A 27,344-nucleotide genomic window follows, 5' to 3' on the forward strand; every position below is an offset into this window, starting at 1 on the left:
CAATTATGGGGCAAGTGTGTGGGTTTCCTCCCACAGTTCAAAGGCCTACCAGTTGGTAAGTTAATTGGTCATTGTACCATATTATTCTGATGGATCAGGCCCTTTCAGGTGTGCAATCCAGCAACCGCACCTCCCCCCAACTGAACCCTAGCCTAATCACGGAACAATTTACAAAGACCAATTAATCTACCAACTGGTTTGTTTTTCGACTGTGGGAGGAAACCAGAGCATGTCTTAATAAGCTGGTAAGGAAGGCGGGCTCTGTCGTGGGCAAAGTACTGGAGAGTTTAACATCGGTAGCTGAGCGAAGGGCGCTGAGTAGGCTACGGTCAATTATGGATAACTCTGAACATCCTCTACATAGCACCATCCAGAGACAGAGAAGCAGTTTCAGCGACAGGTTACTATCGATGCAATGCTCCTCAGACAGGATGAAGAGGTCAATACTCCCCAATGCCATTAGGCTTTACAATTCTACCGCCAGGACTTTTTGAGATAGTGATTTAGATGCATATCATATTTTTTACTGAGTTAAGTATTGTATGTAATTAGTTTTGCTACAACAAGTGTATGGGACATTGGAAAAAAAGTTGAATTTCCCCATGGGGATGAATAAAGTATCTATCTATCTATCTATCTATCTATCACCCGGAGGAAACCCACATGGTTACGGGGAGAACGTACAAATTCCTTAGACATTGGCAGGAATTGAACCTGGGTCATTGGTACTGTAAAGCTAACCACTACACTACCATGACACCCACATTATGTTCAGGTAGGGAACAATAAAGTACCCAGTCAAATAAGTTTATTGGGACCCAATTTGATCCATAGTAGATCTAAATGCTGGAATATGTCACATGGTATTGGAATAATTGCAGTCACAGCCAACACAGAAATAGAGCATCTGAAAATGCAGTTTAACATAATAAAACTTAAAGAAATGTTAAGTTTTATTAAGGAACATAATAAAACTTAAAAGGGGGGGAAAAAAATCACATCAAGCCAAACGGGTATGAGGAAAGGAGGGATCAAGTAACAGTTTAAAGAACTGAAGAGGTTTGGGATGGGATACTTAGGGGCTTGTCACTTAGCCTGAACCCCAAATGGGAAGGTAGAATTAACAGGAGGTTATGGGCAACTAAGTTCTCAGAAAGGCCGTCAGGCCCCAAAGTAAAAACACCTCTCAGTGCAGAGGATCGGCTGAGAAAAAAAAAATTAAGAAAAATACTTCTTGTGACCTGATGAAGGGTCTCAGCCTGAAGCATCGACTGCTTTCCTGACCCGAGAGTTTCTCCAGCATTCTATGTGTGTTACTCTGGATTTCCTGCATCTGCAGATTCTCTTGGAAGAAAAAAAGTTACTGGGAATCTGAAATTAACTGCGAGAAATACTCAGGAAGTGAGGGAGCAGTGACACAGAGTTAACATTTCAAATCAAAAGCCTTTCATCAGAACTTTTAACATAACACAGTGGTTCCCAACCTTTTTTATGCCATGGACCCTTAACATTAACAGAGGGGTCTGTGGACCCCAGGTTGGGAACCCCTGCTATAGAATGAAAAGTTAACAACAATGATATGGTAATGGAACTCTCAGCCTTACAGTACTAGAAAACTATTTATTCAATTGTCCATTAGTGCCCTGCAAATTCTCACAAAAAGGTCACAAGAAAGAATAAGGCAGTTTCGACCACCTGTATGATTGGTGACAGTGCCACTGGGATACTCGATAGCAAAAATGTCAGAGACGTCTCTCTCTACTTCCTCCCCAGCCCATTGAGACTAAATCAAACAGGCAGTAAGACCTGCAGAAATAGGCAATGGAAGAGGATGGGTGGAAATGAAACCAAAGGTTAACTCTTACCACAAATAAGTAAGTGAGCACTTTTTGTTCTGCATCTCTGCAGCCCCCATGGTTGTTTAAGTAATACGGGGAGCTCCCTTCCTGCTTGGGGAAGACACTACACTACACTTCTGCTAAATGTGCAAGGAACACATAACACAATGTGACCAGAGTAACAGCTGTGAGAAAACATGGTGCAATTGCATCGAAAGCATGCACACATTTGGCTGAAGAGAGGGTCAGAGTGAAGTGCTTAAAATATTGGAAGCATTTGACAAAGTTGAGTAGATATTGTATCTGTTGAAGAAATTAAGAACAAGGAAAGTTACCTTAAAATGAAAGCAATATTCTTGAGAAGGAAAAGAAAGAATACTTCTTCAATCAAACTGTAAAATTTCCATTGAGAGGACTTGTTGTCCAAATGTATGGCAACAACGTTAAAGAATATGGAGCCAAGACAGATAAGCAGTATGACAATAGACATTGACCAATTAACGTCAACATGAATGACTTCAACCATTTCACACAGCTGTGAGCTCAAGAAACTAATCTTTCTCCAATTAGACGTTTCTTCTGCATTCCCACCAAAATTCATTAATTATTATCTTTCTTATTTGCTGTAGGTTCCCCAAGTGGAAGTCTCTTTGCCACGTCCAAAACAAACACTAGAGCAAGAGAAACAAGAGAGCCACGGCAGCTTAGCAGTTAGCACAATGCTTTTACAGCTCGTGGTATCAGAGTTCAGAGTTCAATTCTGACATCATCACCAAGACCTCCCCACGGAATGAGTGCATTTCTTCCCCCCCCCCCCCCCCCCCATCCCAGTGCTCCGGTTTCCTCCCACAGTCCAAGGATAACTGAAGCCTAATGTAATGTGTCATACTGCACTAGTTAGCAAGACAAAGGAACTTCCAAATGACCTCATGGAACACAATTGCCTTTTAGCCAACTAGCAGCTACCTTGTCCAGACCATGATCTCCTCAGACACTGCTCAAGGACTATCCACACATGAAGTTCAATCTTTCATGAATGTTTGTAATAAATGTAGTGTATGTCTATACTACAAAATAATCTGGGGTGATAATCTGGGGATTAGTGGAGTCCAGTACTTAAATGCACCAACAGTTTATTTGCAGACCCTTAAACTGGCAAGTGAACGTCAAGGTAAAATTCTAATTGTTACGTGAACAGAAGGCAAAGTTTGAAGAGTTAGGTGATGTCAAGACATTGATGGCATCTAACAGGGAGACCAAGTCACCTGAATATTACACTGGCAAAGCTGTTCCAAGTATTGATTTTAAGTGAGGGAAAAGACTGGACTGTCTACATCATGTTCTCCCCCGATCCAATGACAGCATGAGCCATTGCACATACACAGTCAATGCTAGCTGAAGGCCTTGAACCAGGCAAGCTGCAGCTTCAGATGGATCACCCTCTTGTACCTCATTCAGATGACCTTTCATGAATGGACATGCACATAAGGCTCAAGCAGATTGTTTAGTCACAGAAAGGCTGCCTATTCTAGGCCTGATCCAACAGTCAGATTACTGGATAAAATTTGGTAAACCTGGCTGCTTATTTGTCACTCCTTTATCTTAAATTTGTAACATCACATGAAAAGCAAATTACTGTACAGAACAAGATTTAATGAATCAAAAATCAGGCTTTTATCACTGACACGTCGTGAAATTTGCTGGAGGAACTCAGCAAGTAAGACAGCATCTACAGAGGGGAATAAACAGTCAATACTTTGGGCCAAGCCCCTCCCGGGATGAGGGTCTCAGCCTGATAAGTCGTGTTTAATCATTTCCATAGATGCTGCCCAACCTGCTGTTCCTTCAGTATTTTGTGTGGCTGCTCAAGATTTCCAGCATCAGCAAAATCTTGTGTTTTGTGAAAGTTGTATAATGCAAGACATAAGGATTAGTAGAAGTTACAAAAGTGTGCATTCTCTAGGCTCAGCGCAACACAGATTGATCCGAAATTATATTCAATGAGACATTTTTTGATGGGGCCACATTCTAACCAGGGGATCTGTTTAATCCGTTGCACTCCTTTGCTGCAGATTAGTCAAACATGTCTGTGGTGTCGATGGTCCACTATGTCATGAGAAAATCTTCCTTGCACCATTAGGTGACCAAAAGAATTTGGTCAGACGATCCCCAGTACAGTAGCCCCACAATCAGTGTTACTGTAATAATATTAAGCTCTCTTTTCTCAAGTAAAATTACAACCATTTGTGACACAAGAGGTTCTGCAGAAGCTGTAAATCTTGAGCAGCACACACAAAATGCCAGAGTGATTCAGCAAGTCAGGTAGCATCTACAGAAGGGAATAAGCAGTAAGTGTTTCCTCTAGAATTTTGACATTTTGCAGACAGCTCACAAAACTACAAGATACTCTATAGATATACTCCTTCTCAACTGTGATCGCTACAGTCTGCGGTTTCCCTTTTAAGCATGTTCTCTTGAACCAGTTAGATGATGTGGGGGGGGTGGGGGTGGTTATCAAACCAGACTCCCCAGAGTACAGGTATGGCCAGGGTAGCCATCACTGGGGGTGGACACTGTGTCGAGGCCTGATTGCTTAAGACAAACCCACGATTGGCTCCATTACTCCACACCAGTTAAAGCATCGGGCAAGATCAAAATCGTCGAGGGCAAGCAGTAAACGAATGTCTGCCTTCATTTGACCGGTCTCCTCACTACTACAGTCAGGTGGGAGGTACAGGAGTCCTTGGTCCCACTGCACCAGGTTTGGGAGCAGTTGTTGCCCTACAGCCATTGGGCTCCTGGACGGCTTCACTCACCTCAGTGCTGAACTGGCTCTGTGACTGTGGCCTGTAGCAATTGGGCTCCTGGACCGGCTTCACTCACCTCAGCTCTGAACTGGCTCTGCGGCTTGTAGCCATTGGCACTCGCCTCAGTGCTGAACTGGCTCCGTGGCCATGGAATCACTTTCAGGAATTCTGCAGTTAATGCCCTGTGTGTGGCTTTTTTTGCACGTTGGTTGTTAGGCAGTCTTTGTTATGTGAGTTTTGTTTTTAAAAATGGATTCTTTTTTTTTGGTTTTGTGTGCAAGATGAGTCTCAAGGCTGGAGTCTCAAGACAGTACACATACTTTGATAATAAATGCACTCTGAAGATTGACACTTTGGAGGTTGGCAACTGTCTTATTGGGGCAAGAAGCATCAATTAGTTAATTATAGGTCTTTGTGATGTGGGCAGACCCAGAATAGTTAAATCCATGGTTTATTCTGGTCAATGAAGCAGCACTGATGTACGAGTCAAGAGGTTCCCTCAAATGATTGGTCTGGCTTCCTTTTTAAAAGCCAAATCCAGGCAACAGAATTGAATAGAGGAAGGGTGGTGGCGGCGGGAGGGGGGAGTTACATTTAGCAAATTTTAAATTTTTCTTCAAAATCCTGTAGGCCAAAGGAACTGTGATAACAGTGGAATTTCTGAAGTTTTGAGGTTCTACAAATAAAGTGGGCAAGGAACAAATAGGATCAAGAATTTTGCAGTTGCTGAAAATCTTGAGCAACACCCTGGTGCCCCTCCTCCTTCCCTTTTTCCATGCTCCACCGTCCTCTCCAATCAGATTCCTTCTTCAGTCCTTTACCGTTTCCACCTACCACCTCCCAGCTTCTTACTTCACCCTCCTTCCCACACCCATCACCTGCCAGCTTGTACTCCTTTGCCTCCCTTCACCTCCTTATTCTGGTTTCTGCCCATTCTTTTCCAGTCCTGAAGTGTCTTGGCCCAAAATGTCAACTGTTTATTCTCCAGCATTTATAAAGCACTGGTGAGGCCTTACTTGGACTGTTGTAAGCAGTTTTGTACCCCTGATCCAAGAAAGGATGTGTTGACATTGGAGTGGGTTCATAGGATTTCGAGATTGAAAGGCTTGTCATATGAATTGCGTTTGATGGCTCTAGGCCTGTAATCACTGTAATTAAGAATGAGGGGCGACCTCATCAAAACCCATCAAATGGTGAAAAGCCTCGATAGAGTGGATGTGGAGAGGATGTTTCCTATGTTAGGGGAGTCTAAGACCAGAGGACACAGCCTCAAAATAGAAGGGTGTCCTTTTAGAACAGAGATGAGGAGGAATTTCTTTAGCCAGAGAGTAGAGAATCTGTGGAATTCTTGATTAGTCACGGCTTGAAGGCTATGGGGAGAAGGCAGGAGATTGGGGCCGACAAGGAAAATGAATCAGCCATGAAGGAACAGCGGAGCAGACTCAATGGATCAAATGGCCTAATTCTGCTCCTATATCTTATGGTCTTGAACAGGATTTTATAAAGCTACAATATTACCTCACGGCTCTTGAACTCAATCTGCCCACTCAATCTGCTGTATGCTTTATTTACAACCCTATCAACTTGCACAGTAACGTTGAGGGATCTAAGGACCTGGACCCCAAGATCCCTCTGTTTCTCCACACTGCTACGAATCCTGCCATTAACCCTGTACTCCAACTTCAAGTTCAACCTTCCAGAGTGTACCATTCCACACTTTTCTGGATTGAACTGCACTTTCCACAACTCTAAAGGTGCAGCACTCTCTTCACTCATTTCCATTTCGTGGGGTATATCCCATCCAAACCTGGGGACTTACCTACCCCAATGTTTTTCAAAAAGGTCCAGCACATGGGAATCCTGATCAGTATGGACAAGTTGGACCAAAGGGCCCATTCCCATTCTGTCTCACTCTATGTCTCTATGACAACCATTTGAATTGCCAGGGCAATTCATGCTAAGGCCATTATGGGACCAGACAGAATAATAGTTTGACATGGACTAGATGGGCTGAAGGGCTTGTTTCTGTGCTGTAGTACTCCGACTCTATGTGTGATCAAGTTAGGATCACCGTCACATCCCAATTGAATCCGTATGTCACTTCAATTACACCTTCAGACTTGGACGTGGGAGGGGTCAAAAGTAAAAGCAGTAGCATTTTCTCCTCTCCCACAATGTGCTCTACTTACATGGTTAGGAATGAACAACTGGAGCCAAGCATCAGTTTAATCCCATTTGACATTGCTTTTCTTTAAAGATCCAATTAGCACTGCAACTGGTGCTTGGGTCACTGCCCTTCCCATTCAATGTTTTCTAAAGAACGATTAGAACTGGAAAAACTGAGTGCGATGCAAAGGCAGATTTCACTTCTTCTATTGCTGTGTGTTGGAAAAAAAACACAAAGTTGTATTCAAATAGAAAACATGGTGACTAAAAGAAGCCCCAAGCACTAAGAGCAACTAGTTGAAATGGAGGGCCCTGTTCCAATGTAAGAAATGTAGTAAAGCTTGTATCTAATAGGAATGCAAAGGTAACAACTGGCTAGATATGATGTTTTAGTAATGACTAGGTTAGAGATAAATATTAGCCTGATAAACCACAGATTTCCACTGCTCTTTAAAGAAGATTGCCTTTGTTTACCCAATGAGGCAAACACAGTCAACATTCTGAATCTCATTAGAGAGACAGCACAACGAAACAACACAGCGTCCGCCAGTACTACACTCAGTATCAGCTAGTTTGGAGACCAGAAAGTACAAACGTCACAGAAAGACAAAATGGATACCAACAGAATTGCAATGGTAGAAGGACTCCGGATAGGTCAATTAACCCGATGAATGAGTTAACACCTTGATGCACCATCAGTAACTCACTCTGAGACGTAAGAAGCGAGATATCGGCTTTTATTGACTGGAAGAATGAACAACACTACATCCTGGAGAATGAGGCCGGGCTCAGGCCTCAATCGCCTTTATACAGGGGTCTGTGGGAGGAGCCACAGGAGCAGTTAGCAGGGATCTGTGGGAGGAGCCACAGGAGCAGTCCAGACAGGTATATGTAGTTCACCACACACCTCCAGATCTGCCCCATCAGGGTTACATGCAAATTGTTACCCTTATAGAAGGAATTTACTTCCTTTTCACAGTATCTCAGAATATTTGAGAGACTTGCTGTTATACAACTGTCATACATTTTAAAGTCAAATTGTTGCTTTACTTGACTTTGTGGAAAATGCCACTTAACCTTGTGGCAAGCAGAAGGATCAACTCTATTGACCATACTGTACATTTACAGTACACGTATAAGGAATTTGCTGTGATGTGTTGGTCAGGGCACAACATGCAATTTTAAAAAATCAGCAATTAAAAAGATATAGAATTACAATAAAGTTAGAGGTTAAAGTATGGAATTGGAATAAATTGTGCATAAATAAATACCAGCGTATACATATTTACAATGTAAATTTGATTATAAAAAGTGGTTTAGAGTGTTTGCAGTGCAGTGTCAGGGGTAATAGATAGAAGGGGCGGTGGGGGGGGGGGGGGTAGCTAACCAGAATGGTTGATCAGATTAATTGCCTGGGGGATAACATTTAAGCATAAACTGGGATTTCAGTGAATTTATTAATTTATTTTTGAGAAAAGGGATAAACTGGACTCTCTGGGTTTGGCTGAGTTATATTATTCCCCCCCCCCCCATTTACTTCAGCTCTTCTACTCAACTACGTAGAAAATACATTTCCCAGAAGTGGTAAACTTCTATACTTCCCCACTCTAGCTTGCTCTCTCACAACCTCTTGTAGGCTCTTCCTCTGGAATTCTGGGTTCAGAGGACAGAGCATTGCTCCAGTTCTAACCATAAAACCCTCCTGTAGACTTCAACTTCACTACACACCATCAATCCCTTACACTGACATTCCACACCAGCGGCTTTTTCCAGTAGACTCACCAATTAGTGAATTTTACAGAACTACACACAAATTTAAAACCCAAAATGAAATCCAACCAGTCGTGTTAGTTACAGCACATAGACAGAAGTCTTAAATCACATTTACCCATCTAACTAGTTTAACAAAAATTTTAAAATTCTTTCCATGTTCTTTTCTGATTCAGCTCTGGGCATTTGCTTATGTATGCGCAAACAAAGGGAGGCATTGCACACATGTTGAAGGCCACAAGAAATCACTTTATTAGAGTTATTTAAAGCATGCAATGCAAAAAGACTAATGATTACTGAAGTAGTCATAGAGTAAACAAAATACTTATCATCCACTTAATGAGCTGATCTGCACAATGCCAGAGAGGAACCACAGATCTGACAACCCCTCATGCAGTTCTCTCTCCCTCCCCCCCACCACTCTTTCGACATCCTTGACCCTATCTCCAACTGTTAGCACTAGTACTAATCATAATCCAGCCTAAGATAAGAAATTCCCCACTTTATACCCATTAAGCAGACCTTTTTTAATCTCCAACAACCTTTAGCCTCGACAAACAACTCAGAAATCAAGACAGCAGGTGTGTAAGGGGGAAAACATTCTTCACTGGTATCTAATCTTAAAAATGTGAGTTCAAAATAGAGACAAAGCAAAAAGGGGAATAATGAGATAACATGCCATTACCACCTTCCACACCAACACCATTTTGTCTTTCAAGCTCGCATTTTAATTGAGCGTATATCAGGGAGGAATCACATTTAACTCTTTCCTTACAAATCTTCAAACCAAGCAGCATCTAAAGTCCCTGAAATACAACTCAATGTGCAACTCATTCTAGTTATTCATTGCACTATATTCAAAAGGAAACTAAACTACCCTAATAAATTAGTCCTTGAAAATTTAATCCCCATCCAATGCTAATTTAAAAAATTACAAGCAAAAGTTAAACCAAAACAGACCATTTTAATTACATCCCATTAATTTCTCTTCCATACTTGACTCAGAAGTACCTGAAGCATCTCAGTGCTTCAAGGCACAAGGATAACTATGGAAGACTTTCAAATCACAGGACATCTAACCTTTGCATTTACAACTTCCTCGTGAATATTTGATGAAATTTCTATATTACCAGGCATCATTGTACATGGTACTGTAGTCTGAAGGCCAGCCTTAATGGGTTATTGGAACCAGCACTATTGAGGGATGAGTTTTGACAGGTATTGTCAAACCATTAGCTATTCACTTATTCCAGCAACACACCCCTCAGGAGCAATCATCTGAATCTGAATTTCCAGCAGAAAGACAAGAACCACTCAAGTCTCTGAAATAAGAGACGACTTCCTCCTCTTCTGTGAAAGTACAGCTCTTGATTTTGTTTCAAACAGCAGAAGACAAACTGTTGCACCAAGCACAGCCACTATATTCAGATACTGGCATAAATGGACTACCCATAAGAATTGATGATTCTGTCCATTTCCCCCCAAGCCAGCCGTTGCCATACAGAACATTCTGCACAAATTTAGTAAAGAGCAAGGAGGTTCTCTCTAGAGTTGAGACATCGCTCATTACTCCACGTGCATCACCAGAACTGACTGCCTGGTTACTTTTACCACTACGGCAGCTGGCCTCATGCATATCAGTTATGGGATTTCTGTGCTCAAAAAAGACAGCCCTTCAGAAGTACCCAATTAGTCATGAATGTTCATAAAGCAAGTTCCTGATTATTTTCCTTCAAGGACAAAATTCAAGAACACAGAGGCCTCACCTGAGGCCTCAAAGTGTAAAAAAAACCTCAAAGTTTATCATGTTAACCTTGATGAAATGAAATTCAACCATTTCAAGTTGCTTACAACAAAGCTTGAGAAAATCTGTAGATGCTGGAAATGCAAAGTAACACAAAATGCTGGAGGAACTCCGCAGGTCAGGCAGCATCTATGGAAATGAATAGATACTTCAGGCCCAGACCCTTCTTCAGGACTGGAAAAGAAGGGGGAAGACACCAGAATAAAAAGGTGGAGGATGGGAAAGAGGGACCAGCTAGAAAGTGACTGGTGAAGCCAGACGGGTGGAAAAGGTAAAGGAGGGTCTCGGGCCAAAGTGTCAACTATTCATTTCCATAGATGCTGCCTAACCTGCCAAGTTCCTCCAATATTTTGTGTGTGTTATAACAAATAATGTTATTTCTCCCCCCCCCCCAGAATCTTTGAAGGGATCCACACTAATTACCTGTAATAAACTTTTAAAATATTTTAAAATTTAAACAATTGTCTTTATCTCCAAATTCATCGAGGCAACTTAAACCTGATGGAGGCAGGGAAAGCCAGAGCTTCTAAACACAACAAGAGTATTGCCATTTAAGATTTTGAAGGAGGTAGGAAGTCAGTGTTGGCTTTTGTTCCGTTTTCAAGCTCCTGGCCATTTTCTCACAGCAGGCCCACAGAAATTCAGAACTGGGGAGGGGAATGGATGGAGAAATCTGATACACAATATACAAACAGGATGCACAACTCTGAGCCTGAAAACAGCTCAATAGATTTCAAGGAAGTTGGTTCAGCCACGTCTATCCTGAACTAGCAAGATAGGTGGGTGGGAGCAAAAACAGAGAAAGGTAACCAGCTGAGAACACATTTTAAATGTCAGGTTTTCCACGAGACAAAATCCAAAAGAACCAAAGATAGCTTGGCATCAACTCATGTGTATTCATATCAGGATTAACATTTTAAAACATAAACTCTGAAAACATCCTCCTGGCTTTTCCACAATATCTCTGAACAAACAAACAAAATCTTCCCGAGCAGCCAGTAGTCCACTCCCAAGTGACTGCATTTCAAATGTATGGCTGAATAATATATTCTGGCAGTGTATTCCATTAAAGCAAATGTCATGAAGTCAAATTCCTTGCTGAAGGTCCACGAAAACAAACATTTACTTTTCTATGGGGATTGCCCAAAAACAAATCCTGCAGCACCCTTGACATAATAAACTGTTTCAAGGACCTGCACGTAACTGTGAATGGAATTCAGGCCAAAAGATGAGATATTGAGACAGGTGGCCCTATACTTTGTCAAAAGGATGTGATGACACTGAAATAAATGTAAATGCCTCAGACTATCTCCAAGCGAGGATCCACAACACCAAACAGATGGTAAACCTTGGCATAAATCTTGTTGCCTGAGTAATACATGGAATCCATCACCTGGGAGCTGAAGAGAGGTGGAAGGTTACTGGGGATGAAGCAAACGGATTTCTCCCCATGTCACAGAACTGGAAAATGATAAACAGTGTCAACTGGAAAGTAGGTTCATTTGACTTGATCAGGTGTCAGCCGTATGGTCCTGTTATCCCTTCTACCAGCTTTCACTCCGAGAATTCTGGAAATCAACTTTTAATTCCCAAATGCTCTAGGAATTGCTATTTGGCAATCCCATCTGTGGTATCTGGCCACTTCACTTGCTTCAACTTATAAAGTGAAATTTCTAAGAATTAAAATTGCTGTACTTTCTCCAATACAAAACCCCATTTTATCACTCCAGCTTTTTGCAGTGATATATAGTGTAACAAAGAAAGTTATCTTCTCTTCCAAACCTCCAAATTTGAATAATGTTAATGTTCAGAAATATTCAAGTAACAATAGAATAATCTATTTGCTTAACTTGTTATGACACTTTACAAAGTTATTCAACTTACCAATCCATTCTGGCTCTCAAAACAAGTCGTCTGTTCTGGCCTCTTTCCCTGTACCTCTGCAACTTATTCCCTTATTGACCAATCAACTGATTCTACTGCCACTCCCATCACGAGATATAATAGGAGCCAATTAAACTACAGGTATATCTTTGGAACATGGAAGAAAACTGGAGCACCCATACAGTCATTGGAAGAGCATACAAACTCCATATACACTCAGTGACTACGTTATTAGGTACATCTGCTCGTTAATGCAAATACCTGCCAATCATGTGGCAGCAACTCAATGCACAAAAGCATATCAACATGGTCAAGAGGTTCAGTTGTTGTTCAGACCAAACATCAGATTGAGACCCAAGTGACTTAGACCATGGAATAATTCTTTGTGCCAGACAGGAAGGCTTGAATGTCTCAGAAACTGATCTCCTGGGGTTTTCTTGCACAACAGTCTCTCGAGTTTACAGAGAATGGTGTGAAAAACACAAAAACATCCAGTGAGTGGCAGTTCTGTGAGCAAAAATGCCTAGTCAATGAGAGAGGTCAGTGGAGAATGGCCAGACTGGTTCAAGCTGACCGGAAGGTAAGAGTAACTCAAATAATCACGTGTCACCACAATGGCGAGCAACAGAGCATCTCTGAATGAACAACACATCAAACCTTAAGCAAATGGGTTACAGCAGCAAAAAAGCATACCAGGTTCCACTTTTGTACCTAATAAAGTGTCCAACGAGTGTAGATAGGAGTACTTTATTTTCTTATTAAATATTTTTGTTTTCTTTGTCTTTGCTTTATGGAAAACTTCAGGATTAAATTACATTTAGGCAATAGTCTGAATGATAGTTGAGGTATGTATTCAGGTTTTTCTTTCAGCTACCATTCAGAATTTTAGATTTGTTTAGTTCTTGTGTTAGTCTGTGTATACATTTCCATTCCCCTCTTATTGAGAAACTAAGCCAACAAGTTTCAAGAAACCCAAGTATGTAAACAGAGTGCAACAAGTTTTGACAAAACACATTTTCATTGCATCATTTTTTAATCAGCAAAATTAAAGATAGGTTTGCATTTATGTAGTGCCTTGGGAAACCACAGGACACCCATGAAGGTTAGTGAAGTAGCTGTTTAAGTTACTGTTGCAATATGGGAACGATTCCATTCCACTACATTGCTTTAACATGTTTCACATTTCATCTCAAACTGCTTTACAAGCAACGCCATACATTAGAAACACAAGCACCATGCAAAATGTAGCAGCGAGCTTGCACGCACCAAGATCCCACCAACAGAGATCCAGAGCATCACCTTTTAGTTGTGCAGAACAGGGAATAAATGATGGCTGGACCCCCGAGGTAACACCTCAGCCTTTCTTTAAAACTAACAGAGTGAGGGATAAAGATGGGACTCCTCCAGTGGGCAGTGACACTTGAAGCTGTGTGTTAAACAAGCCAGAGAGTGAAAGTGATTGCAGAGCAACATCACCGATATTTCCTTTTTACAACCTCACCCTTCTTTGAGGGATACAAGGAGATCCAGGACTTTCAGAAGGTTCTGCCAACACCCCAGTCTTATCAACAGTGAAAAATGCAGCTACTAATTTACAGACTATTCTGATGGGGAGCCATTTTGATTCTGACTTAGATCTACACAACTGCTCACTAATTTATTGACTTAGCTGGCTCCAGAGTGTAAGTACCATCACAAAGAAGGCATGACAGTGCATCTACTTTCTTTTTAAATACACGTTTGCGCAGATTCAGCATAATGTGATCATCTTCTACAGATGCACAATGGACAGTATCCTGAATGGTCGTATCATGGCCTGGTATGGAAACACCAATGCCCAAGAATGGAAAAGCCTACAAAATGTAGTGGATACTGCCCAGTCATCATGGGTAAAGCCCTCCTCACCATTGAGCACATCTACAAGGAGTACTGTTGCAGGAGAGCAGCATCTAACATTGGGGACTGCACCATCATCCAGGCCACGCTCTCTTCTTGCTGCTGCCATCAGGAAAAGGGCACAGGAACCTTGGGTCCCACATCACCAGACTTAGGAACAGTTCTTAGCTCTCAACTGTCAGAAGCAGAGGGGATAACTTCACTCACCTCAACACTGAAATGACTCCACAACCTACAGACTCACTCTTAAGGACTCTACAACTCATGCTCTCAGTATTATTTACTTTTTTTTTATTTGCACAGTATGTTGTCTTTTGCACATTGATTGTTTGTCAATAGGTTTTCATTGATTCTATGTCAATAGGTTTTAATTGATTCTATTCTATTTCTCTGTTCTACTGTGAATGCCTGAAAGAAAATAAATCTTAAAGTAGTAAATAGTGACATATACCTACTTTGATAACAAATTCACTTTGAATTTTGAGATAACAATATAATTGTCAGTAATGGAGTGACAGGGCATGCACTATTAGCAGCATCAGAGGAGCAAAAACAAACATTGGCAAGAGTTACTGAAACACAGAGGCAAGGCCATGGTATAAGGGTTTAAATCTGTTACCTTTTAATATAAAACACTTTCTTAATGCAATTGTGAACCATCAGTTTGAAAGCAATAAGTCTAAAAGATGCATACATCCAAATACTGTTCATTAGAGGCTTTTCATTTTCATTTTTCATTCTACCTATCCTGGAGGCAAATGGTGTCACCATGGTCACCATTTGCCTCCAGAATATGTGGAATAAAAACACAGCAGATAATGTAGCCTATTACCCAGCAGGTATTAAATAGCAGACTGCTTAATGCTCACCTATATCCTTGTCACATTCTTCCTTATTCTACTAAAGGCAATTATGTCATAATTATATCAATAATAATTTAATTTAAAAAACAAATGCAACAGTCAATTGAAAAATCATTGTACTTCAGTCTCACCAGTAAAGCATCATCATATTGTGTCTTTAATAAAGAAAGCCATTCCAGTTTTTATGAGTGTGGTAATCAAATATTAGACAGCCATATATGCAGATTTTAACAGAAAACTCAAAGAACACTCAGCAGGTCAGACAGAATCCGTGAAAAGGGAAACAGTTATTGTTTTAAGGTCAGCCCTGAAACATTAAATGTTGCTCTTTTCACAAACACTGCCTGATCTGAGTATTTCCTGCATTTTCTGTTTTTAAATTTCAGATTTCCAATATTGACAGCTTTGGGTTTTCATGAATATATTTTAAGCACAAATGACCAAACGTGTCACTCCTCAGCTACATATTAAGACCATAAGATATAGGAGCAGAATCAGGCAATTTGGCCCATCGAGTCTGCTCTGCCATTTCATCATGGCTGATGCACTTCCCACTCAGCTCCAATCTCATGTCTTCTCCACGTATCCCTTCATGCCCTAATCTATCATCTTCTGCCTTATATATACCCCATGACTTAGTCACCACAGCTGTCTGTGGCAACGAATTCTACAGATTCACCAATCTCTGCCTAAAGAAATCCAATCTCATCTGTTCTAAAAGGACATCCCTCTATTCTGAGGCTGTATCCTCTGATCTTCGACTTCCTCACCAAAGAAAGCACCCTCTCCACATCCACTCTATCAAGGCCCTTCAATATTCCTTAGGTCTTAATGTGATCCCCCCCCCCCTCATTCTTCTGAGTACTAGTGAGTACAGGCCAAGAACCATCAAACACTCCTCATATGATAAGCCTTTCAATCCTTGAATAATTTTTGTGAACCGCCTTTGAACCCTCTCCAATGTCAGCACATCCTTTCTAAGACAAGGGGCCCAAACCTGGTCTCAGTACTCCAAGTGAGGCCTCACCAGTGCCTTATAAAGCCTCACCATTATAGCCTTGCTTTTATATTCTCGTCCTCTTGAAATGAATGTAAAATCACATTTACCTTCCTCACCACAGACTCAACCTGCAAATTAACCTTTAGGGAATCCTGCACGAGGACTGCCAATTCCCCTTGCACCTCAGATTTTTGAATTTTCTCCCCATTTAGAAAATAGTCTATGCTTTCATTTCTTCGCCCTACATGCATGACCATACACTTCCCAACACTGTCTTCCATCTGCCGCTTCTTTGTCCATTCTCCCAATCTGTCCAAGTCCTTCTGTAGTCTCTAAACTTCCTCAAAACTACCGCCCCTCCACCTAACTTCATATCACCCGTAAATTCGGCTGCAAAGAAACCAGTTTAAAGGGGGGAACAATAGGCAAAGAGGTTTCAGAAGAAAATTCCAGAGCATGGGCCATGGAGGACACTGACAGCAGTGGTGCAGAGATTGGCAGAGAGGAAGAGAGCAATAGAGAACTAAGTTGAGAGACTGAGCATGATGATAATTTAAAAAGAGGCAATGGTAACCATAGAACCAATTAGCACAGAGGTGATGGGTGAAAGGGACACAGTGCAAGACCAAGGAATTGATGGTGGACTTCAGGAAGGGGCAGTCTGGAGAACACACAGCAGTCCTCACTGAGGTTTCAGCAGCGGAAAGGGCAAACAGCTTCTAATTCCTGGGTGTCAGCATCTCTCAGGATCTATCTCGAGCCCAACATATCGATGCAACCATGAAGAAGGCACACCAGCAGCCAAGATCCTTGCAAATTTCTACAGCTGTACAGTGAGGAGCATTGTGACTGGTACAGGGCTGCCAAAGCTCTGGATCCACTGGCTCACAAGAGGCCACAGAAGGTTGTAAACTCAGCCAGTTCCATCGTGGGCATCCTTAAAAGGCAGTGCCAAGAAGGTGGCATCTATCATGAGGGTGTCTCACCATCTGGGACATGTTGTCTTCTTAGTACTACCATCAGGGAGGAGATACAGAACCACACTCAATGTTTCAGGAACAGATTCTTCCCCTCTGCCATCAGATCTCTGAACAGTCCAGAACACTACCTCACTATTCCTCTTTTGTAACTAATAGTGATCTTTATGTCTTACACTGTACTACCGCTGCTCAAAACAACACGTTTTCACGAAGTACGCCAGTGATAATAAACCTGATTCTGGTTTGGGCAGCTGAATTTTGGATTGCCACATGAAATACACAGGATAGGAAAGGCATGGGTGAGAATTTCAGAAGTCAATGAGATGGGACATTAGGCAGACTCAGTTTCAAATAATATTTTAAAAGCTGTTGTTTTGAAACTGGGAAGTGCAGAAAAGCTCTGATGTCAGAACCTTGGAAACAGGATATCCCCTGTCCAGGGGCCGCCCCAGCCAGCTGTCCCACTGCGCACCACCTTTTCTCACTTATAACTACAACTTTACAAAATTTTACATAAACAGACACCTCCTGCCCCAACAGTTTATTCATTGCCCCTTACAGAAATCAGCACTCAAAATAATTCAATTGCTTTTTAAGGCTCTCTCTCCATGAAACAATACTTTATGAGCTGGGAATGTTTTTTTAAAAATGTATGTTAATACAAAATAAAGTGATAGAACATAAAACAATAAAGCACAGGAAAAAGCCCTTCAGCTCACAAGGTCTGTGCCAACCAGATGCGATAACATGGGGGTATTTCAAAAACAAACTAAAATTTAAACAACTTGTAGACTTTGGAATCGTGGTGACAAATAGGGATGGGAGGAAAGATTCAACAGCAGAAGCAAATGTGGATTGAAAAATGTTGAGAATAAAATGGGTAACGTATTCACAGCAGTGGATAGACAAGAACTAAACAAGGCTGGTAACAAGCACAAGATTATTAAAATAAATAAGAATTGTGGAGCAGAAACATTTATGAAAGGAAAGGTTGGGAGGTCAGAAATAAAGAAAGGCCTGTATGATGTTAACTAGAGACATCAAATATTAAAAAAAAGGAGAAACTGCCTAGCCAAGAGAGCGTGAACTGGTAGATTTTTCTGCCTGTGGAAGGCTACCTCATTAAATCTATTTAATGCACAGTTAGAAAGATAGTTGCATAGCAAGGCAATTAAGGGTGATAGGGAAAAGATAGGCAAGGCACCGATTTCTGAGACAGATCGATTTCTTAAAACATAGTTACATATTTACACAAGACAATTAAGATAGCTAAATAGATTTTTGCATAGCAGGGTAATTAAAGGTCATGGGGAAAAGACAGGTAACAGAAAGATACATTTTTGAAGACAAACAGAATTTTAAGACAGATTTTTGCCCAAGTCATAATTAAGACAGTGAAGAAATTAAGAAAGCAGCATCCATCATCAGAGACCCCCACCACCCAGGACACGCTCACTTCTTGCTGCTGCCATCAGGAAGGAGGTACAGGAGCCTCAGAACTCTCACCACCAGGTTCAGGAACATTTGTTATCCCTCAACCATCAGGCTCTTGAACCAGAGGGAAAACTTCATTTGCCCCATTACTGAACTGTTCCCACAGTCCATAGACTCACTTTCAAGGACTCTTCATCTCATATTCTTGATATTTAACACTTATTTGTCATTATTTCCTTTTTTTTCTTTTGTATTTATTTGCACAGCTTGTCTTTTGCACATTGATCCTGTTGGGTGTGGTCTCTCCTTGATTCTATTGTGTTTTTTGTACTTATTGTGAATGCCCGCAATAAGATGAATCTCAGAAGTATATGGTGAAATATACAGTATTCACTTTGAACAGTTAGATAGATTTTTAGATAGCTGGGCAGTTAAAGGTTATGGAGAAATGGCAAGTAGGTAGTCCCAAGTACACAGCCAGGTCAGCCATCTTATTGAATGGCAGAGCACAACGGGCCTTAGTGCAAACTCCAGTGCCCATTTCTAATGCTTTTATATAAATTTTACAACTGAAATTGGAGGTAGCACAGGGGTCAAGGGAAGAAGGAAGAACACTGTTAGCCAAGTACCTCGTGAGCTGAAACACATTAGCTTCACTCCGATAAGCTTCTGTTGAGAGAAAATGAACAGACTATTGAGGAAGAGAATGAGATTTTCATTATGCTTTCAGCAAAATAATGACCTTCTGAATCAGCTTTATTTTTTATGATTTGCACTTTATTCCAGATGTCCCCATCCCAGAAATAGTTTCTCTGCATCCACCGCACTGAATCACTGTGATCTGAGGTGTTTAAATCAATCTTTGCTCCGTTTTCAAAAAGGAAAGGAATTTAACCGTCCTCCAACTTCATTCTTAAACTTTTGAATTCATTTCATTCTGATGGATTGACAGTTCTTCCCACCTCAGACACTCAGCACCCACCAAGGTCAATGTCCTTCACTTGAAGTTCTGGTTAAATAAACCAAGCATGTTAGACTAGACAGGGAATGACAGGGTTAATGGCTTTGATGGCTCTGGGTCTGTACTCGCTGGAGTTTAGAAAAACAAATGGAAGGGGGGGAATCTCATTGAAACCTATTGAATATTTAAAGGTCTAGATCAGTGGTTCCCAACCTTTTTTTGGCCATGCCCCACCTAATCACCTCTAAAATCCTGATGCCCCCTGTGGTGATATATAATTCTTATTATTCAAAAAGTGAACTCCTATTCACCTGGAGGAAGCCTAAAAGACCATTAACTTGGTTTAAACAAGCTTCCAAAGAACATGGCATTCATGAAAGAGAAAAATAAAAGAATCAAAGGACTGTTAAAGTTCTGAGGAAGAAATTACTAAGAAACTGTAAAAAAAAAGAACATTAAGTGATATTAAAATAATAATAATGATAAATATAATAATAAGAGTATTCACTGGTAATAAAGAGAGAGCGAGAAAATAGAATATTGAAATATATGTGGATTGTCTCATATGTGGATAATAATAAATAAATAAAACAATGCCGATTTGTTTCTACAGCATACAAAGACAGATACACCGTTTAAAAGAGATGACACAATGTACACACCTTCACACCACCAAGAACCGAAAGCTACTGCAAAAAGCAGCATTGGCGCGACCTCGTACGAGTTTCTTACGCGTTTGGACTTGTTCATTCGTTCCTTCCTACATCAGTCAATTCATTAATTTAATTATGAAAGCCATTTGATGGTTGTAATGATGGTGATACACTATATATACAGTACATACGCAATTACACATGTACATACACACAAGTATTTTTATGTATGCATATGTATATACACATATGTATTAACTCACACACACACTCATACTCACACAGACTTACTAGAAAAAATTCACTGTTAATAACTCATTCTCGAATTGCCCCCCCTTAAAAATCAAATTACCCCCGTGGGGCGTATGCCCCATGTTGGGAACCACTGGTCTAGATAGAGTCAACATGGAGAGGATGTGTAGTGGACTAGAGGGTACAGCCTTAAGAGTACAAGGACGTCGCTTTAGAACAGAGATGAAGAGGAATTTCTTTAGCCAGAAGGTGGTGAATCTGTGAAATTCATTGCCACTGATGGTTGTGGAGGCCAAGTCATTGGGTATTCGAGATTAGTCAGAGCATCAAAAGTCACAGGGAGAAGGCAGGAGAATGGAGTTGAGAGGGATAATCAATCAACCATGAAGGAATGGTGGAGCAGACTCAATGGACCAGCCTAATTCTGCTCCAATGCCTGATGGTCTTATAGAGAGGAATCCGTGCACCTCTGTACAATCAGATTCCTTTTTCCTTATTCCACCCACCCCCCCCCCAGATCCCACTTAAAACACTTCATTACTATTTTGTATCAAGAGACAATGGGGATCATCAACATCAGTTTCTTGGATTCAGAGCAACCAAGAAGTTAAGTAAAAATGGATGTGTTAATATTCCTCTCCCATTTCTGGCTCAAAGCGATTGTTCCACAAAAATGACAGAACACTTTGGACAATTGGCCTCATTGCTCATTCATTGGTTGGTTACACTGCATTCACAACATCCTCCAGTTCGACATCGGATACCAAATGTTTGTAAAATTATGCCCTTTAATTTTCAGTTGGTTATATGTAGCTTTGGACTTGACATTGTAGGAGCCTGATGACATTCACACTGCAAGTTAAACAAGGCTGAGGTACATTTGTTGCAACTAATCTGCAATCAGCTACCAGAGCATGTATTAAGAATATTAATGCACTCTCAGAGAAACTGCAATGCCACTGGGATCTCAAAGGCCTACGAAAATGTGGTCCACGAAATGCAAGCTACTTAATTTGCAGAAAGCACCCAGCAGGGCACAATTATAGTTTTTACCCAGATAACCTTGAGCTGTTACTTGGAAAAACAGAATTTCGAGCCGTTTGATGCCGGGATGTAGTAGTACATGACAGAAGGGCACAGGGAGCAGTTTCCAGAGATGCATTAACTGTACTGAAGGACAGCACTGGCTTTAAGTGCAATTCTTTCAATAGTGCTTTGAGCCAGTTAACCCTAATACACTTCTCTCAGACAGTAAATGGCAGCACTCCCATTTATGTTGCGCATTTCCCGACTTCAGGTCCCAAAGCACCTTTCAGCCCGTGAAGTATTTCTGAAATAGAGTTCCTGCTGTGGGAAGCCCATTTGTGCACAGCAAGATCCCAGTGGCTGTGGTGTGTTATTAACTAGACCTGGTAAAATGATGCTGGTTCATTTATAAATATTGTACAGGTTCCTAGGGAGTTCCCTGGCACTACCTCCAAAAAAAAGGATAAAACATTCAACAACTGTAAGCGAAGCCATGGTTTTAAAGATGGTGGCAAGGTCAGTGATACCCTCGCTGAGCACTGTGCTGATGCTTTAATTCAGACTGTGCTTTCATGCCTGTAGTGGTAAGAGCACTACCCACTTTACAAAAGCACGTGTACCCTGTGATCTTCCACGGTCGGCAGAGACCACTGCTCAGTTTTTCTGTGAAGTGGAGGCTGAGTGACATGGAGCAGAGGTGGTGGCCAGGGAATTAAAGACAAGAATTAAATGCAGGCAAACCATGAGGCAAAATTGAACTGCGTGAACCCTACCCAGCAGAACCTGCAACTTCAGGGCTTACTGAACTCTTTTGGAATGAGCCTTCTTGTTTCCTGTTGTAGTTGAGCCAATACACTAAATAATAATGTATGAACTCAGTCAAATATTGAGATAATCCTCTGGTGATAATATAGAAATCTGAAAGGTCCAATGAGCTGGTATCAAGTATCAAACCATTCCCACTACTCACTGCACATGCCTTCCATTAAAAGAAAGCACAAGGTGAAAACCCAAGGTTGTGAAATGGTTGCAAGTTTTTAATATCTCCTCATGCAGATCGGTGGGTTTAGTTTATTCGTGATAAACATACATGGAAAGAAAAGTGCAATCTCAGACACAAATATGTTGGGTGAACTGCATAAAATAAACAAAATGATTTCACAAAACTTTACAGCATAGGAGACTCTTCAGACTGTTATCCACACACTGGCTTTTTGAAACAGTACTTTATTAGTCTCACTCATGAGTTTCACTCCTCCGCTCTACATTGTCCTCTTCAGCTATTAAGAGAATTGAGGGGTGTGTGCTAAGTGCAGGAAAGTGTTGCTGAGGTGCAAGGTCAGCCATGATCTTACTGAATGGGGAAATCACATACTAAGGCCCAAATAACTTTTTGTTGCTTGCCTCTTATGCTCCAAGATAGACAAGTCACCTCGAAAATTACAACTAAATCCTCACCCATCACCATCACAGGATAAAAACCACCAGCTCATTTCACATGTCTGTCTACGGGAGCTTGCTGTGTAAATATTAGCAACTGCCTTTGCTACATTACATCAGGGACTACATTTCAAAAAAAACTTCACTGGCCACTTTGTTCTGGGATGCCCCCAGGTTGTGAGGGGCAACTGTAAAAATGCAGGTTTATTTGATCATCCCTTTTGTGTGAAAATGCCTCTCATCTCCCACCATTTCTTGTGCTAGTTACCCTCAATCTGCCTCCGTCAGTCACCGCTCTTTCCCCAGAATAAGAAACAGCTTAGTAACCCCTTTAAAACTTTGGTTGTGGACCTACGGGTGGACAACCAAAAGTGTCCACCATTCTGAAGGCCACTTTGAAAGCCAGTACTCGGGGAACTAATGAAAGATTTTGTTTTGTGTGGGATAAAGAAATGACGTAGGATTCAAATAATTCAAATAAAGCTGTTTAATAAAATTTGCACTGTTAACTTTGGTAACTGATATGACTAATTATGGGTTCATTGTCCTACCGTGAAACGGAAAAAAAGACTCAACAAGGTTATTGCATCAGAAATACCTGGTTAGCTGGGAATAAAGCTTTGCTGCAATCACCTTTTTTAAAAAGCTGTTTTGAGATGGAAAGAGTGTTACGTTGGCCACGGCATTCCTGTACATTGCAGATGCAGCTCGCTATATTGCGAATAAAACTCACGTGTCAGTTTGGGGGCGGGGAAGAGAAGGCATAATCATATATTACTTGATTAAAAACAATTAACACCATTCAAATAGCCTTGAATAAAATAAACGGAATGCGTGGGTAAGCGGAGAATCAGTAAAATAGACCCACCCGAATCTAAAAGCAGATAAAATTGATAGTGCGCTCCAGTAACACAATCCTTCTCCAACGTTGCAAAACCACTCACAAGGGTCAAGGAGACCCACCACCGAAATTACAACGTAGCTACTCCCACCGCTCTAAACTAGCCGAGACAAACTCCCATCTTCCTGTCTGAAGGCCATACTTTCCTTTTATTGCCATAATATTGTGCCCGTAGAGAGGGGAGCTGTTGCCTACTTAAACCATTTCCCCCTCTCGAAAACGGGTGGGTGGAGGGAAGCGACCGCGAAACGTAACACTGTCATTTCTCCTTGCGTTTTTAAGCATTTTCCTGCATTTTAAGCAGGGTTTAAATCTCTAGGCCATGTGACAAACTCCTCAGTAAAGGTTTATGACTGAAATAAAATATTACGCTTAGAAACACAGCGCCATCGAGATACAGTAATAGCTCGGAGCAAATACGAAACAAAGGCAGAGAGATAAAATGTATATAAACTCGTCCAACTTACGCCCTCGCTTTAGGGAATCCCATTGATAAAAAGACCTCCAGAGTTGACCCATGTTTGACGGTCATAGGCCGGTTCTGGCGATTCTTTCGGGGCACAACTTTACTGTACATCTCTTCTTTGGTAGCCATGGTTTGTGCGTGTGAGATTAAAGTGACATTATTCTAATCAAGAGCCCTGGCGTGTGCGTATACCATGCAGAAAGCGTCTCACACACAGGCACAGCACAAGAGCGTCAGGGAAGGGCAGCCCGAATACAAGGCGTCTAAGTCACCAGGCAATATTCACTTTAACCGCACGACCATCGGAAGTGTGACTGTGGCCTTAAAATATTATATATTTTTTCCAGACTGCAGGAGAGGGAGGAGCATTTGCAACGAAATTGTGTCATTCAACCGACCACACTCTTCAGTAACTGGTTAATTTATGAATGAGTCGGGCGAGCTCAGCGATCGGCTGCCCCGCCCTCCCTTTCCCTTTTACGGAGCGGCCGACCTTCACTGCCGGATCTGCTGCTAAAAAGTTCAGAAGCTTTAATTGCTCATCAATCGACTGTCGGCTAATATTTGTCATAAGGAAATGTATTTATTTATTTTCAAAATAACTCCGTAGCGTCAGATTATGAGCCATTAACCGCGGCTGAGTGTGATCCAGTGCTGTACTGAAGTGCGGCTGTCTTGTCAGAGGTGCCGTTTCTTCCATAAAATGTTAGCCCCGGAAATATACTGCGTAGTGGCTGAGTGTGTTGTACCCATCCCTTTATTATAGCCTGTTTAGCTTTGCTGATGATTAGTTTCCACAGCGCCAATTGTGGGATCTTGCTGTGCATAGTTTGGCAGCCGCAATTCCTATTTTACAATAGTCCTTCATTATCTGTTACAGCACTATTTCTTCAGCCAGAGGGTGACGAAACTGTGGAATTTATTACCACAGACGGCTGTGGAGGCCAAGTCATTGCGTAAATTTAAAGTGGAGGTTGATAGGTTCTTGGTTAGTCAGGACATCAAAAGTTAAGGTGAGAAGGCAGGAGAATGGGGTTGAGAGAGATAATAAATCAGCCATAATGGAATGGTGGAGCAGACTCGATAGGCCAAGTGGTCTAATTCTGTTCCTATGTTTTATGGTCTTATTAAGAAAGGGAGATAAAGGTGCTATAGTAATGCAAGACTTCCTCATTCTGGTCTTTGTTGTGGTTGAATTGCAGCGTGGGTTTGATACTAAGCTCATAAAGGCAGAGGTGGAGAATGCTTTGTTTACAATGTATCAACATCTTGTGGATTTGGGGAGGTCCCAAGTGGCTGGAAAACCACAATGACTATGCATGAAGGCATAGTTACACTCAGTGGTCTGCACTGGACAGGCCACGTCATTCTCATGCCCAATACCACACTTTGGAAACACTCTGTTCCAAGCTCCATCATGGGAAGAAGTTAGCAAGCCACAGAGGGAAGGATCTGAGGATGTGTTCAAAGCCTCCTTAAAGAAATGCAACGTGCTGGCTGACTCCAGTGAACCTCTGGTCTTTGGGCACTGCAGCTGCAGATGGAGCATTTGGGATGACATTGAGGACCCCAAGGCCAGCCATTAAGATTTGGTATTGATATTCTTGAGGTGGAGAAATTTCTTTTGCCAGCTGGTGGTGAATTTGTGAAATTCATTGCCACAGACAACTGTGGATGTCAAGTCATTGGGTATATTTAAAACAGAGGTTGATAGTTTCTTGATTAGTCAGGGTGTCAAAGGTTAAGCAGAGAAGGGGTCTGAACTATTTCTAATCTACACTCAGTGACCACTTTATTAGTTACCTCCTGTACCTAATAAAGTGGTCACTGAGTGTATGTTCATGGTCTTCTGCTGCTGTAGCCCATTCACTTCAAGGTTTGACGTGTTGTGCATTCAGAGATGATCTTATGCACACCACTGTTGTAACGTGTGGTTATTTGAGTTTCTGTCGTCTTTCTGTCAACCACTCTGGCCATTCTTCTCTGACCCCTCTCATTAACGAGGCATTTTTGCCCACAGAACTGCCGCTCACTGGATTTTTTTTCACAGCATTCTCTGTAAACTCTAGAGATTAGTGTCTGAAAATTCCAGGAAATCAGCAGTTTCTGAGATACTCAGAGGACCCCATCTGGCACCAACAACCATTCCACAAAGTCACTTAGATCACATTTCTCCTCTATTCTGATGTTTGGTCTGAACAACAAATGAACCTCTTGACCGTGTCTGCATACTTTTATCTACTGAGTTGCTGCCACATGATCCAGGACACAATAACCAGGTTTGGGCAATGTTAACATGAGACAGAAGGAAGCCATTTTTCCTCCTCCTATGTCATCCATGCCAGTTCCACATAGTCCAATCTCCAACTCGTTCCTTCCCTTGGCAATTTATTCTCTCTCACATATCCATCAACTCTTTATTGATTTCCCTTTTGCCAGTTACCAACACTAATGAAATGCAGCTTGTGAAGTTACCATCACGTCTGTGGAATGTGGGAGAAGACCAAAGTTTGAGGCAGAAACCCACTTGGTCACAGAGAGAACACATAAACACTTGAGGTCAGGTTTGAATCTGGGCTGCTGGAGTGATGCAGCAGCAGCGCTGACTGCTGCACCACGGTAAGCACTTTATTTTCTCTGAATTAATTACCTGTTTGGCCTTGGATCAGTTAACTTTGCATTCAGAGCTTAGAGTACAAGGATTCCCACTGATGGGAGAGTTGAACCTCATGCAAGAGTCTACAGATGCTGGAATCTAAAGCAAAATACTGGAGCCCCTTGAATGTAAAAGCCTACAAAAATTAGTGGACATGACCCAGTCCTCATCATTGAGCACATCTGCATGGAGCGCTGTTGCAGGAAAGCAGCATCCATCATCAAGGCCTCCACCATCCAAGCGATACTCTCTTTTTGCTGCTGCCATCAGGAATGTGACACAGAAGTCTCAGGATCCTCACCACCAGGTTCAGGAACAGTTATTACCCCTCAACCATCTGGCTCTTGAACCAGAGGAGATAACTTCACTCATCTTTACTCACCCATCACTGAACTGTTCTCACAACAATGGACTCCCTTTCAAGGATTCTTCATCTCATGTTCTTGATAATTATTGCTTAGTTATTTATTATTATTTTTTCTTTCTTCTTGTATTTGTACTGTTTGTTATTTTTGTACATTGATTGGTAGTCCGTCCTGTTGTCAGT

General features: G+C 41.5%; 1 protein-coding gene across 2 annotated transcripts in view; it reads right to left on the reverse strand.

Annotated features, from left to right (window-relative positions):
* The window catches only part of LOC140716887 (ubiquitin-associated and SH3 domain-containing protein B-like), a 157,994-nt gene extending 133,499 nt beyond the window's left edge, over positions 1-24,495 (reverse strand). Inside the window, exon 1 of one of the 2 annotated variants that reach the window (XM_073029919.1) lies at positions 24,143-24,493. In XM_073029919.1, the coding sequence (XP_072886020.1) occupies positions 24,143-24,270 (128 nt within the window). In that variant the 5' untranslated portion in view covers positions 24,271-24,493. Of the gene's footprint in view, positions 1-24,142 lie in introns of both variants that reach the window. The other variant, XM_073029920.1, reaches the window with a different exon arrangement.
* Between the last annotated feature and the right edge of the window lie 2,849 nt (positions 24,496-27,344).

This window comes from Hemitrygon akajei, chromosome 26, assembly GCF_048418815.1.
Source record: "Hemitrygon akajei chromosome 26, sHemAka1.3, whole genome shotgun sequence".
NCBI classification, from domain to species: domain Eukaryota; kingdom Metazoa; phylum Chordata; class Chondrichthyes; order Myliobatiformes; family Dasyatidae; genus Hemitrygon; species Hemitrygon akajei.